This window comes from Furipterus horrens, unplaced genomic scaffold (genome assembly GCF_987537825.1).
Source record: "Furipterus horrens unplaced genomic scaffold, mFurHor1.1.pri manual_scaffold_7, whole genome shotgun sequence".
Taxonomy (NCBI): Eukaryota; Metazoa; Chordata; class Mammalia; order Chiroptera; family Furipteridae; genus Furipterus; species Furipterus horrens.
This window is the reverse complement of record NW_028327177.1, coordinates 86508119-86524608: the sequence shown is the minus strand read 5'-3', so window position 1 is coordinate 86524608 and position 16490 is coordinate 86508119. Positions and strand designations below refer to the sequence as shown.

At 44.5% G+C, this 16490-nt stretch overlaps 1 protein-coding gene across 1 annotated transcript in view; it reads right to left on the bottom strand.

Moving 5' to 3' along the window:
- The window catches only part of PRICKLE2 (prickle planar cell polarity protein 2), a 97564-nt gene that overhangs the window by 25609 nt on the left and 55465 nt on the right, over window positions 1–16490 (bottom strand). Inside the window, exon 6 of the mRNA XM_090283885.1 lies at window positions 14803–15669. Coding sequence (XP_090140011.1) covers window positions 14803–15669 — 867 coding nt within the window. The remainder of the gene's footprint in view (window positions 1–14802; window positions 15670–16490) is intronic.

Genomic DNA, 16490 nt, shown 5'->3' with positions numbered 1-16490 from the left:
AGGGGTCTATCTGACTTTTGAGACCATCATCGTAATGGCGATTTCCAGGTGCTTTGGGAAGGATTAGGTAGAACAAAGATGTTGCTAGAGAGCATTACATATGTTCATAAATGAGCGCTCTCTCCCTTAGGATGTGCGCTATTTCACAGAGCTAGAAAGGACCAAATTAGGGCACTAGAACCACCCACAAATCATTCTGAAAGTGAGAAGCATATGCACCTAAAGAAGAATCTGGGTTTGCCTTAATACTATGCTTGTCAATTTTGTCTGCTCTGTAGAATTACAGGGGAGCCTTAAAGCATCCTCTCACCCAGGCCAAATCTCAGACCATTTATATTGGAATCTTGGGGTGGGGCCCAGGCATTGGTATTCCTTTATTCTCCCAGAAGATTTCATGTGTCACTGAGACTGAGAATCAGTGTATGAGTATTTCAGCATCCACCTCACATCTTTCCAATAGGAATCCAAAGAAACTCTCTCTTAAAAGAGATGGAAAAAACCAGGTGACTATTGTTTTATAATAAGTGCGAAGTATTCAGTCTAAACCTTCTGAGTCTGAGGTAGGAATTCCTACAACATAACTAGATCTCTTGCCCAGAACAAAGCTGATGGCAGCCACGGGCCTCAAACATGTGATGGCTCTTGAGATTTATAATAGTGAGCCTTGGTCAGCGGTCACTGAATTTGTCCTAAATTGTGAACTCACTCATTCTCACCGACTGTCTCAAACACTGCGATGAGATTCTAGAAGGACAATGTCACATGATAACTTTCCTCCAACAATGCAAATTCTTCCTGCTGAACTCTCGGACTTCAGCTTCAGAGAGGGATTTTGAGGCAAAGTGGAAGGATCCAGATCTTTGAAGGCTAGCTGAAAAGTTTTTGTAATTATAGTAATACCCACCTGGGGAAGATGACAATTGTGCCACCTTTCTTCTAAGGACTGATGGACACATCCAAAGAGCCCTGGAAGCTGTTTGCTATGACTAACACTAGTTAATTTGTGCAATAAAAAAAAGGGGGGGATTTATGAATCATACTTCTGTTTAGCTATATGTTTTCAAGGCTTACTGTTTACCTAAGGAAAGGCTTTTGCTTTAATCCAATTTATATATTAGTTGTTTGGCTAAGCCAGGATACCTGGGGTGAAATTCAAATGTACCATATATATGAAATCCAGGATATGATCAAGCCAGAATCAGCACTAGAAGGAAAAATAAGCCATCACAATAGAAAGATAACAGAAAAGAGTTCACAGGTTTTTTTTTAAAGAAAATATTTTTGGTTTAAATGTCATGTTCTCCCCTCACACTCCCCAACACACACAATATTTTTGATCTAATGCTTCCTTGTACTTTTGCATTTGCTTCCTAAACCCACTCTGCCATTCTTCTGACTTTTTAAAAATACTTTCAGACAGCCCAGTGAAAAAGGAGACCAGGATGGTGTTCTCAGAGGGACTCCAGGAGGTTGAATTTGAGCCAGTAATAAAATGTGAGAGCTTCACAGCTCTAAATATAGAGTTCTCTCCCCTTTGACAACTACACTGTTGTCACACTGGCCTGCTTTCAGTTCCTGGAACTGCAAAAGTTGTCTACTGCCTCAGGGCCTTTGCATATGCTACCCCTAAAGCCTATAACTTCCTTCCTTTCCCCCCGCTCCCCTTGCAAGGCCAAGTCCTTCTCATCCAATTCTTAGCTTAAATATCACTTCAGAGAGCTTCCTTGACCATGCTTTCTATGTACTTAACCCTAGATGATCTCTGCTCCTTATCCTGCTCATTTCTTTCATAGCACTTATCACAATGCATCTTTATATGTGTTTGTATAGCCTCTGTTAGATTATAAACCATTTCCACTTCATTGTCACCTGACATCTGCACCAATGGCTGGCTCTCTTACTCTCTGGTTTCTAGTTGGGTTTGACTCATGGGAGAAAATTGGAGGGCCAAAGGTGAGCCCCCCCTACCCTATTTCATGCTGTCAGGCTGCAGGTTGTCTGTAGTTCTCTAGTTAAGGCCCCAGTTCGTACCCAGTGGCCCTCCTTCACTAGGCTTTCTTTAATTACCCTTTGAATGTGCCATCTGTTTCCTGCTGGGGCCCTGACCCACACAGGGACTAGTTCTGATTTGTTCACCAATGTATACTTGGCAAGTAGCAGATTGCCTGGCACATAGTAGACACACAATACTTTAATAAATGAATATAAAAGAACTGAAAATCAAGATTTAAAAAACCTCTTTATCTAGCCCTGGCCAGTGTGGCTCAGTTAGTCGGAGTGTCATCCTGTAACCAAAGGGTTGTGGGTTCGATTCCTGGTCAGGGCACATACTTAGGTTGCTGGTTCATTCTCTGGTCTGGACATGCACTATTTCTAGTTGGCACATACTTAGGTTGCTGGTTCATTCCCTGGTCTGGACATGCACTATCTCTAGTTGGGGCACGTACAGGAGGCAACCAACTGACATTTCTCTCTCACATCAATGTTCTTCTCTCCCTTCTTCTCTCTCAGGTGAGTAATAAAAAGTCTTTCTCTTCCCTAGTCTTTTTGTTTCCAAAGTCTTGTATCAAACTCTGGTATAGAAAACAGATAAATAAGGTTGTGGGGATGTGGGTGGGTCAGGGAGACACACCAGCATAGCTCCCTTTTAAATGGCAACTCTAGAAACCCAGCGCATTAGAGCGATATTGGGGGGTGGGGTATGCCATAAGGGAGGATGTGGTTGGTATCTTATGAAGTTTCTGCAATTGAGGCACACAGTATCAGGGGCTGGGGCTGACAGTGAATGATATTAATGACATCTTAATGCTCCCAGGAGGACTTTGGGTTCAGCTGCTGGATGACAATGGGGGGTAGTGGGATGGGGAGGGGATGTCACTTCTGTAAACCCCTTATGAGTGTTTAAGATTATCCTTTTGCAGCACTCTGGGTCTCAGGGGAAACCTTGAATGCAAAATGTCCTCCAATCTGATGTGTTCCATCCCACATTGCCAGATAAGGTGTGTCACTCAGATGTCCCCACTACAAAATCCCCCCACAACAAGCAGCTTCAGAGGGCAGAAATGACAGAGGAAGCCTCTGCTTCTTGCACCGCCCTAATTCTGAGCAAAAAGAGAGCCACAAAAGACAACACTCAGATGACAGAAAGCCCCAGCATCTGCTGGTCGCCATTCACTCAAGGATGATGAACTTTGGGTTGCATCAAGCAGAGCTTTAGGAGAACCTGGGGCCAGGCTGGAATTCCTCTCCCTGCAGAGGGGCTGAGCTTAAAGCGACCTGCAGACAAGGGCTTGGCTGGGCTCCTTTCTGGAGCTGATAATGATTCTTCCATTGCACCCTCCCATTGCCTTCCTGGCTCAGGCCCCAAGCTCCACTGGCCTGTTTCTCATCCACAGATTCAAAGAACAAATTAACTCCTTTGAACTGTGGCAAATGGGAATTATCTGAGAAGTTAACTGATACTGGGGGGAGAGGGAATCAGCAAGGGAAAGGCGGAGGTCTGGGAGCTGCCAGTAGCCAGTCTGCTTTCTCACATGGGGAGGCCAGGCTCCATTTAGCACTAATAGGTGTCACATGGGTATAATTAGGCCACAGATTCTGGGAGCCTCGTGTAGTTCAGACAAGATTGGAAATCAAGATCCAGGGAGAAAAGGCTCATCTTTCTGGCCGCAAGAATTCCTGAAGACTCAAGGTGGAGTTTCCTAGTGGTAGGCGTCACGTGGTTCTGGATCACTGACATGGACAGAATTGCCCAGCCTCATGCCCGTCCATTGGTTCCAGCACTCTCCTGCCCATCCCTGTCTATCATGATGATTTTTGCATTCCATTCAATCTTCCTTTTCCCTGGTAAGTGAGGAACGGCCTGAGGCAGAATTAGAAAGAAGGTGGCAGGGGGTAAGCATTTTGGGGTACCTAATAATACCTCTCAAATACTGAGTTTACCAAGTGCCAGACATGCAATTAAGTGCTTTCTGCACATTACCTCATGTTTCACAAGAGCTCCATGTGGCAGACTTTACATTTACTCTCAAGGAAGCTGAGGGCCTGAGAGATTTAAGCCAACTGCTAGAGAGGTGGTGAGATTTCAACCAGATCAGTTTGACCCTTAAACACTAAACCCCAGTGTGTGCTACAGCTAAGGTCAGATCTAGAAGTTAAGTCTTTCAGCTGCAGAGGGGGGCTCCTGAAATGCTCCACCAGGCAGGCCCTTCACATGACACCATGCCCTCCTCTGATATGGTTTAGAATGTCTTCAATGGGGACTGATGCTCTCCAGTTCTCAACCCTGTTCTCAACCTTGGCACTGCTGGCTTATGAGGATGTCAAGTCCTTGCTTGGAGGGAAGGTTTAGCAGCATCCCTGACCTCCACCCCCCAGAAGTCAATATCATCCTGCACCCTAAGTGGTGACAACCCAAAGTGTCTTTAAACATTGCCAGATGTCCCCTTGGTGGCAAAATCACCATCCCTCCCACTCTGCCTCACCCCTGTTGAGATCAACTGATCTAGACCACCCCACTCACATTGGGAAGGTTTGTGAATGAGTATGCATCTTAGGTAAAGTGAGGTGCACACTGACCTTTCTACCTAAAGCCCAGTATCCAGATGTAAAGAAAGAAATAAAAAGGATGAGTTATTCTAGGCTGTTCTTCTCTCCTCTCCCTTCCAGCTCTGAGCTCAATCTGCTCTCAAGGAAAAGACACAAGTAAACCCTGAAATGGATTTTTCTGCCTTTTAAAACCAGCACTTCTGATCTGAAAGGCAGTCATTAGGAAGTCTACTCCTGCTGGGATGAGAAACCCTGGCAAGATCCAGACTGCTCACTGTTAGGTAGTATAGAATCACTGCTAGGGACACTCAGCAAAAATATGTCAGGTGTCCTTGGACTGATAACAGCCTCAAGGAGACAGATCTGACTGTGCAGGACAATTGAATCCAAGAAGCAGGAATCCCTTAGACTGCCCACAGCTTAATCAAGGATTTGCTTCAAGAAAAGGCCCAGAAAACAGAAATGCACAGGACAGTTTCTACTCCTTTGTGTAAGGAGCAAAATGAACTCATTTTTGCCCCTGTTCCTTATGCATGAAAAAAATGAGAGAAAAAAGAAGACAGGAGCTGGATAATCTGCAAACTGGAACACCAAGTCCCTGGGTAGCTGAGTATTTAAAAAGGTTATTTTCTGGAACAGAGAAAAAGAATGCGGGAGGTGTGCCCACTTTAGCTAAGTGGATGGGGAATTCAGCATGACATTTTTAAGCTGTTTAACTTTTTATAGCAAAGAAAACACTAGGCTCTTAATAATTTTTCTTTTTTGTAAGACAAAGACTTTATCTTCTAGATGGTGTCCTGCCTGTTGGCACAGGCTGATTTGTGATAGCTTCCTCCCAGAAATGTGTCATGGTCTGGTTTTGATCTGGGAAGGGCAGGCTGGAAGACGCCTGGAACAGGGCTAGGAAAACACACATGCTTGTGTGCGCTCGCGCACACACACACACACACACACAATCAGCTACCTGTGTGCTCAAGGCAATGATGGTAAAAAGTTGAGAGCTGGTGAAAATTATTCTGGATTAAACAAGCAGCCCACCAACCAACCTCAAATTCTTATGAAACTTCGGTTTCATGCCTTTTAATTTTTACATTGATTCAGAACTGACATACGCCCTATTTAAAGATTAAAGGGTTTTGCTATCCACTTTCTTTAATGCATACAGTGACAATACCAAAACTACTTGACAAGTATTACCCTTTTTCATATTTAATCCATACTATGTGACTAAGGAATACACCAACCATATATTTCAGATAAAGTGCTTTTAACTCAATAAGATGCTATTTACTATACCAAGAGCTATTTGGTATCAGGGACATCTTCAGAGCTTTTCAGAACAAGCATAATCTAATTTTTCTTTAGTCTAAATAGGAGCCTGGACTCAGAGCAAGGAGACGTGAAAGTTCTAACCATAGATGAGATGCTAAGTATGGTAACCACTCAGGAAATAAGGTGAGGACCTTAGCTTTCTCTTACTCAGTGGTCCTTAGAAGTAGTGGGCTAAAGAGTTCTCTGGTGGCACTTGTTAGAATGCTAATTCCCAGGTCTCAGACCTGAGAGATTCTGTTTGTAAATCTGGGACAGGACCCAAGAATCTGCATTGTTGACAAGGATCCCAGATGAATACAATGTAGGTGGTCCTTGGATTATTCTAATTGATAGAGTGGAAGGTTGACTGGTTACATGGAGAAATACACTCTAAAAGCTGGCTCCAGATGGCTCGTACTAGAATGTGGGGTTTTAATCATAAATTTTCCAGGGCTCTGCAAGACATTTCATGTGTGGATTGAAGAGGGGTGGTTAAGACAGGTGCTGGTTATCAGAAAACCGCTGACAGACCTCACATGCCACCAGGACACTTTGTGGAGGAGATGCTAAAGATATCTTCAAAAAGGCCAAGTTGAGATGGTCAAGGACCTGATAGCCACTGAGCCAAAATATTTAGAAGGTTTGATTATGTTTATAAGGAAAGAGAGAGTAAAAAGATGACATTTTGTTGATGAAGTCAAAGGAAATCAAGATTTAAACACAAATCAATTTGGAAACTGCCTAAATGTTCAGTTCAAGAGCTGTGGTAACTTCTATTCAACTGAATAATATTATAGCAGTCATTAAAATGATGGTTACAAAAGCTATGAAAAGAAGCTGATGATAGAATGTAAATGAAGAAATTCAGGAGAGAAAATATTCAGTATGTTTACAATGCAGACTTTTTTTTTTTTTAGCCAGGATATAGAGAATAAAACTTGAAAATACACCAAAATATTAACACTAGTTAAGTGGTGAGAGTTTGGATATGTTTTTCCCTACCTCCATCTTTTCTCTCAATTTTTCTCTTCTACATTTTCCCAACTGCCAATGTTCTTTAAAAATTCATAAAAACCCGAGTTTCAAAGCCATTCTCAGGTGGTCAAGAGTGCTCTCATTTCCTTTTTTAAGATCTCCAAATTCAAAGGTTCTAAGAGTAATTTACATACATTCTTTAAAAATCTACTTTATATAATCTTTCACCAGTCTAAAGAGCCCATGACCCACCAGCCTCCACCTTGGACCCATTTTCCCAGTGTTGCCTTTTCAGTAATAGAATGAATAAAATCAGCAATCTTTTCTCTTCTGTCAGCAACCATGGTTACTTACTCTGGGTACAGATGACTGCTCATGCCCAAGGAGGTTATAAATAAGCCTCCCGAATGACTAATAAAAACCAGGACACTGGAAAAATTTCCCCAGACCCAGAAAATGTCAGCAAGACCATGGCAAGTGACAGGAGTGCACAGCCACCTGGGTTGGACTCCGTCTTGTCTATGCACTGTATTCTGTCTCTCCCACCTGGTTCTGAGAGTGTCTTCTGCTTCCCCACACACCAGGAAATGAACTCAGGGAGAGAAATGACTGTCAAATAGCTTCTCCCATGATTTTCACTCTGCTGTAAACTCTGGCTCCATGAGCCTGGCTCAGAGCCATGAAATGCCACAAAAGGGCACAGCTTCCTTGAGGACACAGAGGAAGTTACCCTGTGGGACCAGTCAGAAGGTATTCCTCATTCACATCCTCAACACTGACTGGAGACAGTTGGGATTTATCCAACCTGACCCTCCAAAACACCTCCTTGCTGTCCTGAAATCCCTCCATTAAAGTCACCACAGAAACATGCCCCAAAGACCAGAAATCCATGCCTAACATACATAGTGTATGCTTGATGTCAAGTTCAAATGCTGGGGCTTCTGGAGGAAGAAATTGGTCCTGGGAGTCAGCCAGAGATGGGTGGAATACCTACAGTTCAGTAGTAGATGTGTGGTTTTTACCTCCTTGCAGCACAATCCCTCTTCCTTTGAAGATAATACCTTGGTTTCCCTTTGAGAAATACCCCCTCTCCCCCCACTTCTCCATTCTCAATCCCTGCGATTGTTTTGGCCTTGACCCCACTGCTTGGTTCCCAGGATGGGCATGTGACTGAGGCCTGGCCAACAAGAGCAACATTCCAAGCCCCCCACTCCTGCCAAAGTTAGTTTAACCATTGTTAGGTGACCCAAGTCAGGCAAATGTGATTTTATTCTGAGACTCTTGGTGACACTGTTAAGAAAGAGCGGTTCCCGTTCACACTCACACTAAGGAATGTCAGCCGCGACCTGTGGAGAGCCACTTCTGCTGTCTCTGGGAAGAGCCTCTCTGAGAATGAAGCCTGCATGGAGGAAGCAAGAAGCTGAGTCCTGAAGACATCAGTCCTGGTGACCTTGCCTGCACCAGCTGGGCCTGGAACCAAAAATCTGGGAACTTTATAGTTACTTGATTTACAAAATATCATATTTGTTTGCGCAAGTTGGAGTTGGGATTCTGACACTTGCCAACAAGAGTTCTGTAACTCCAGTGGACAAAGACAATACTTATGCATTTGCAAAGTAGTTCCCAGGCTGGCCCTCGCGCCAACTGACAGGACTCAAGGTGAATGGGAGGTTCTCAAATATGTAAAACCAGACAGGGCTGCACACCTTTGCCAGTGGAGGGAGTGAACAAGAAGGTTGGAGATGTGGCCACTCAAGTACTGGGAGCTAGTTAGCTAGGAGGCTTCAACCAACAGTTTAAAGAAAGAAATTAAGTTAGAGGATGGTTATCCAAGTTATGCAGTAGAATAGGAGAAATGTTCCTGACCCCAATTAAATATAGAAATGTTCTGCATTACAAGGATTAAAAGCCATTTCAGACATTCTTGGTGAAGTGAGCTGGTCCAGATCCCTACACTGCTGTTTTCTCATTCTTTTCCGCTTTGCCAGCAATGCGGAAAACTCCCCCAACCCCTAGAAATCAGTGCATCTCAATGGGTGTTGCACAACCAAGTTTCCCTTGTCAAGGGATGTAGGTGACGTGTGTTAAAGGTGTGGACCAGCCACAACAATGCAACACTGTTCCAAGTTGGCATCAGGCCCTTTCAGACTTCTGTTCCTGCTGTGTCTCTGCATATCCAAGTCAATGACACATGTACTTTCAGTGGATACTGGCCTGGGTCAAAAAATCACAGAGTAGGCAAACTTTTATCCATTTCTATGTTTTCAGATTCATCTTCTCTTTTCTCCCAGGATTCTTCCCCCAGGGACACTGGAAACCTCTGTGAATTTCCTCTCGAAATAAGAGGATTCTTATTTCAGCTTTTGCTCTGTTAACACCTTGGACACTGCCATCTTCACCTTTTCTGTGAGTTGCACAGTCTTGAACGGCCTCCTAATGGGTCTCCCTGTATCGGCATTTGCCCTCTTCCAATCAACACCTCACATGGCAGATGAAGCCATCTTTTAAGAAAGCAAATCTGATCATGCTACTTCCCCTCCCTGTTCAGGCTAAAACTTCAAGGGCTTCCCATTGTGAAAAACCTCAAACACTAGAAATATCCTGAATGCTTCTCCACCTGCTGTTCTTCCCGGTCTATTGCTCTCTGGGCTCCAATTAGCCATGGGATCCTCTTTCACTTCTTTATACTTGCTACCACGGGACCTTTGCATATCCTGCTCTTGCTGTCTGAAATGCTCCTTCCCTTATCCCTTAAGCATCACTTTTTCAGGATGTCATATCTGACCTTCCTGACTCAGCCATATCCCTCTTTGTATGTCCTCCTAGCCCCACATTTACCACAGATGCAATTTTATATTATACAATTAGATTGTTACTCTCTATTAACCTCCACCAGACTATGAGGTACAGGAGGGCAAGACCCATGTGTACTTTGGCTCAGCACTGTACCCACAGTACTTTGCACAGGCTGTGGCATCAACTTATAGTAATAACAGCTAATATTCCTTGAACACTTAGAGAGTATTAGGCAGTGTCCTAAATTCTTTATATGGGTTAACTCTTTTAATTTCCACAACAAACCTACAAGGAACTGTTGTCATTCCATTTCAAAGATGAGGACACCGAGTCACAGAATAGATAAGCTAGTTGTCCAAGGTTACATAGATGTTAAACTGGAAAGTCTAATTTCTAACTCATTCATTCTGCTGTTACTCACAGAGTAGGCACTCAAGTCACATTCGCTGACTGGCTGAATGAATGAATGAATGAACAGAAACCATCTTTCTCTTTCCCTCATTCCTATCCATGCCTGCATTCTGTTCTTACAGGTGCCAGCTCTCCCTGACCCAACCACTCCTTACCACTCCTATTCTTAAGGAATAGCCACATTCCCATCCTCATCATTCCACATCAGGGCCCTTCTCCAGGGATCAGCTGAAAGTCTCCAACTTTCCTGTGGTGTGGCCTCTGCATACAGCAACTGGTCCCAATTCCAAGTTTACTATACACCTGGCCCCAGTTTGTGACTTGAACCCTAATGCTACCTTGCACTACGGTCTTAGTCTCCTCTCCATCAGTGGCCCCTGCCTGGGGCCAGCCCATGGACTGGTACTTGTCTCCTTTGTCTTTCCTGTCTCTGACCTGGGTACATCATCAGGGATTGCCAGCTTTGCTTCCTACTGTTCAGCTCTCACTTAACACTTGTGCTCTCAAGCTTCCCTCTATCCCTGCCAGAGCCACACAGACAGATCAACAAACTGGCTGCTGCAGGAAAATGAGTCCTTGTCCCTTCAGATCAAGTCATGGTGCAACTCTCCTGATTGCAATTATGACCTTTCCTGTGAGGATATATACTAGAGTGGTGACCATGGGAGGTAACAGTTTCTTTGAACTTCAGTGTACTCATCTGACTTATCTCACAGGATTGTTGGGAGGGTTTCAAGTGATGTCATACACGAAGTCATTAGCATGTCAGGTCATGGTCAGTGGTCTATTACGATTATCATCAGTCATTGTCACCATCATCATTTACCTCTGCTATGGTATCATGGCTAAGGGCACAAGGTCTAGGGCTGGAATATCCATGTTTGAATCCTTCTGCTCCACTTCCCACCTTTGTGGCCTGTGTCTCACTTAAGTCACCTGTAAAATGGGCCTAACAACTCTGTCTGCCTCACGGGGATGTTGTGACTTAGTTCACATAAGGTGCTTAGAACTCTACCTAATGCGTGATAAACACTCAATCATAGTAGTTGTTGTTGATGTTCTTGTTATTGCTATTTTGAATACTGTGATCATCCAGGCTGCTAGCTGCTCTACAGTTGCATTTAGGGAATGGTAGGGTAAAGAGTTTGTGCAAGGCTCCACATGGTGCTTGTGTACATGGTGACTGTGCATGGCTGACTCACTCCCCGTGAGTATAAGGGATGGACTATGTTTTCCAAGGAGGGACGGTACACTCCCAGTTCTAACCAAATTGGGAGGTGCTGCAGCACACATCTGAGGCTGGCAAGCCACTGGGGCGATCTGTTTTTGTGGATCTGTTCTAAGAAAAATGGTGTCCACAAAAAGTTTGTGCTTCATGCCAAATTAAACACTACAGACTTATTCAATAAGTTGTTGACCATGGAGGGAAAAATCCATTATCCTGAAATCTAGCTTTCACCAAAGGATCAAGGTGCTTTGACTAAGCCTTTTGTGACACGTGTCTGTTACTCATAGACTGAGATTCTAGGATTTAAAGATACACAGACAGTTCAGAACACTACCTTCTCAAAAGATGACTTGAGTTTTCTAGCAAAATTTAAATGCAACAGTGAGGGTCGGCAGGAAAAGATGGACTTCCCAAGTCTAGTCAACACCGTGTCCTTGGCATATGCTCTGTGAGGTGTTGGATGTGAAAGGCTTTTTAGGGTCTGTTCCAGTGACAAATGGCAAAAAACAGTGTTTCGAATATTAACTACAATCTTTCTTCTATGCTCTTGTGTCCCACAGGTCCATGGAAACAGAGGAACGCAGAACGGATTTCTTTACTTCTCTGTTTCTCATGTTCTTTTCTCAGGCTGGTCAAGAAGAAGATAGCCCATGGGAGCATTTGCAAACCTGAACATAAATGCAAACCTGCACAGCTGGGGAATGCCAGGAGATGTCAGTAGTTAAAACATTCCTGGAGGCCATAATTATGCACCAGTATGCTTTAGATGAGAGAAAAATAATAATAATAAAAAGTATCAGGTAACTTTAGAGGGCCATATGTGTCAAGAGCTATATTAACAAGTTTAAATGCATTCTCATTTAATTCTCACAAAAACCCAACAACATTTCTTGGATGAAGAAATGAAACCTAACAGAATTGAAGTGATTTATTCAAGGTTACATAACTCCTAGAGGATGAGCGCTTAACTTCAAGCTAGGGAGTGACTCCATAACTGGTTCTCCAAACCATCAGTTAATTGAGAATCTGGAAAACCAGCACTCCTGTGAGAACTTCCAAAGAGACTAAGGATGGGGTTAATATCAGGCCCATCCTAACAGCTCACTTCCCTCATCTGTGCTATACAGCAGGGTAGCTGCTAGGTACATGTTGCTATTGAAACTTAAATTGATTAAAAATAAACAAAATTTGAAATTCAGTTCATTGCTTTTAAGCACTTAAAATGTGGCAAGTGCAGCTGATGGCCTGAAATTCTAATTTCATTAATTCAAATTTCAACAGTCACATGTGGCTAGTGTCCACATTGGACAGTGCTGCTCTGAGGAATTGTTCTCAGCTATATCAGACATGACTCACACTGCTTTCCAAAAATCTCAGAGGCGGAGGGGCGTTAGTTGCTTTGCCCAAGGAGCCATAGAAAATCATGAGGATAAAGTCCCTGCCTCCTGTTTAAGATCAGAGACTATATGTTCTTCAAATGTACCCACGTGGCCTTTCCAACATTCCCCAACCCCCAGATATCCTAATTTCTTCATAAGTCACACTGTGAGTACATAACAAAAAACAAAAAACAAAAAATCAGAAGATAAAACCCAGTAACAACAGTTCTCAGACAGCACTTGCAGGGAGGTGGTTGAAATGCAGGTTCCTGGGCCCCACCTCTATCGGGCCTGAGGCAGGGGATCTTGGGGGAGGCCCTGGAGCCTATGTTTGAATCAAGCAGCCAATGATTCTAATGCAGGTGGTCTAGCTTTGAGAAACCGTTTCAGAGGCTGAATTATTTATTTCCTGGCCTCTTAAATAATTATAGTGCATAAATCTTTCGAGAATAGTGCAAACTGGGCTGGAAGCCAGAGAGTCATCACTCTGCACTAATTGCTAGACAAGGTGCTTAGTCACCAAGGCCTCATTTTATTTTCATCTGAAACATGGGGATAAAGGATTTCTGGTGTTTGTCCTATACCACAATGAGAACACATGTGAAAGTATTTGAGGGGGATGATAGTTAAAAACACACTGTATAGACATCCTGCAACTCAGAGGCATGTTCTGCTTGTTAGAGTTTACAGAGATTTCTTAAACTTGTCTGAAACAAGTGGGAGATCTGACAACATGGATTCATATTAGGTTGTAGCCTGGTGTGATTAAGAGCATTGCTTTGGGGTCATATGCATAGGTTCAGATCCCTCCTCCACCCTTTAAAAGCTGGGTCATGTTTTTCAGTCTCTGTGCTTCAGTTGCTTCAACTATGATATGGGAATTTTATAGTCTTCCTCTTTCATAAGCTTGTGATGATTTAACTGAATTAATATGTATAAAGTGCTTAGAACAATGTTTGGCACACGGTTAATGAATAACCCTGTAAGTGGCAACAAGCAGCTGGAGGTGAGAATGGCTGTCCCCTCCAAATGGGCCTGACAGGCACTACTTTATCACAATCTCCACCCAGACACATTTGACTATGGGATTCCTGTTGTACGGGGTAGAGGTGGCCTCCCTCTTCAGGGGTCCAGTCATGAGGGGCAGATACACTTAGTGCATCTTAGAGCAGTATTCGGAAGCTATCCTTGGTGAAGGATCAGTTTATTTTTAATCCATTGTGGGCTGATATGTGCCTTCCTGATCCTTAGCAATGCCGCATACCACTCACCCATGGGTTCTACAACACCATCGCTATTCTGTACCTGGACAAATAAATGGACCCAAACAAACATGCACTTGGCTATTGTCCAATTGCTCTAAGAGTCCCTAAACATTGTCCATTCAATAGTCATCTCACTGGGGACTGAAGCCAGCCCTGATCCTCAGAAGACTCTTTGAGTAGTGCCGTCCTAGAGAACATCTATGTCTTCATATGCACACAAATCAGCTAGACAACTTGACTGGAGAGGGTGGACATCAGATTCTAATTATTTCTCTCCTTTGTCTTTATCTGCATATTAAGACCAGCTTCCTAATGAGATACTGGGGCTCGGAACAGCTTTGGAAGGTATAGATGCGTTGGTGCCCCAGGCAGCACCTGGCTTTGTGAGCATTGCCTCCGGCTCACAGCTGCCCCCTTCTCCTGAACATTGCCTTTGGCTGACAGGAGCTGCCTTGCCCCATCTCCATATCCACCGCCTTGTCCCCCAGTTGCTCACCAGCAGCCCAAAGACAATGATTGACTGAATGATGGTGCCAAACATCAGCCCATTTTTCACAAGAGAGAACCAACTGTGTAGGGTAACATCTTCCAGAGCCCCTTGTAGGGTTGGGCTGAAGCTGCGCTTCTGTCCAGACTGCATCCTTAACTTGGCTCCTCCCCCTACTCCGTCCTGGAAGCAATTCCTCAACACTTCACAGGTATCTAAATGACTGCCTCAGGCTCTGCATATAGGGAATCCAATCAAAGAAGCCATCTGGTGCTTGGGTGCACCTTCCCCAGTGACCTGTTGGAGGGCATGTGGCAGGAACAACATGAAAACCCTGAGGCTCAGCATCAGGTCACCCAATACCACCCCACATTGTCTGACTACTGGATGGACAGAACCTACCGGTTGCATTAGACAGGGCCAGAGATTCCATGGAGCCCCGAGGGGTCTGCTCTGTGGGCGTCATATCCTCAGTGTATTTCAGGGAACTGAGTGGATGATGAGTACGACACTGCTGAGTGGATATGCCCCCTTGCTCCTCTTCCTCATATTTGGGGACTTGGATGCTGCCTCGAGTTTCACTAAAGCTCTGACTGGACATATCGCTGTAGCTCTCCTGGGATCTCAGCCTGCCTGGGTAGTAGTCCTCTCGGCATTCCTTGATGAAACTCCCACCATGTCCCTTCAGGGCTAAGGACGAGCTCCTTTTGGGGTTGCTGAAGTGCTTGGCCCACATGTCAGGCTGGGCCCCAGAGCCTTGCCCTCCTGGGCTATAGGAAGTTCTGATATTGCACTGGCTGAGTAGCTGCAGGGGACTCTGGGGCTGGTTCTGCTCCATCTTGTTTCCGTAATGGTAGGGCTCATCCCGGCTCCTCCAGATGGGGTCCCGGTTGAGGCTGGGTGTCTGGCTGGCCAGGCTGAGCAGGTCCATCTGCAGTGACAGGGGATCCACGTCAGTGGACAGCCGATTGGAACCCACCTGCAGCTGGCTGTGCTGGTTCAGTACAGGCTCCTCTGTCTTGCCCTTGTTCTTGCCGATTTTGGCGCTGCGCCGGGACTCCTTGGCCCTGGCGTTCTGGAAGGCTGAGTCAGATGAGTCCGAGCCGTTGGGGTCCTCCCCAGCACTGCAGGCCCGTGAGCAGAATATCTGACCTTGTTTTGGAAGAAATGGCCGCCCAAGGAGGGATTTCTTGCAGTGAGCACAGCAGAAGCAGGTCTCAGTGGCATGCCAGTGCTGGCCATCATAGGTCATTTGGCCTTGGTCAATCCCTAAGGAAAGAAGACACATGGAAGAGGCTGACGGACTGCTCAGATTATTGTATTACATTGTGAAACATACAGTCTGCTGGTGTGGCTTAGGGTTCCAGGTGTAGCAGAATACAATGTCATTACATCAGTGATCGAGCCCCCAAGGAAATGATATTTGTGTCCTATTATGAGCACCTCCTTGCTGTACTAGTCAGCTCATTCTTAACTCATTTGCTCTAAGTAGAGAAACTAGATCAAAATCGCCTGCCCATGAATCCTTCTGCCTGGGACACACTCCTTCAGACAAATAGCAATAATGATACCAATGTATCAAAAAATACTTTGCATATATGTAAAGTCACTTAACCCCTCCACTGTACGAGGGAGGTTCCTTATATTATTTCCATTTTTCAAATGAGAAAACAGTGGCACAGGGGTTAAATAACTTGCCTAATGTAAAACAGCTGGAAATCACAGATGAGATCTGTGCCCAGGAAGTCTTGCTCCTCACCATGACATTGATATTGCCTCCTTCACTCTACTTAGGGGTCTGCTCAAAAGTCAACTCTTTTGAGAAGTTGTCCCATCCATCCTACTAACACCCCATCATTCTCCATCCACACCTGTTGCATTTTTATTTATAGCATTAATATCACTGGACATTGGACTGCTATATATGAGTATGTGTATCCTGTTGATTAGTTCTCTCCCACTAAAAGTGAAGCTCTATGAGGACAAGGTCATTGAGTTTCTTTGGCATCCCCAGGAACATGGCCTGCTGCATTGTAGGGACTCTTCATATGTTGAATAGATGGAAGAACTGAGTCCTACCACCAGTATAT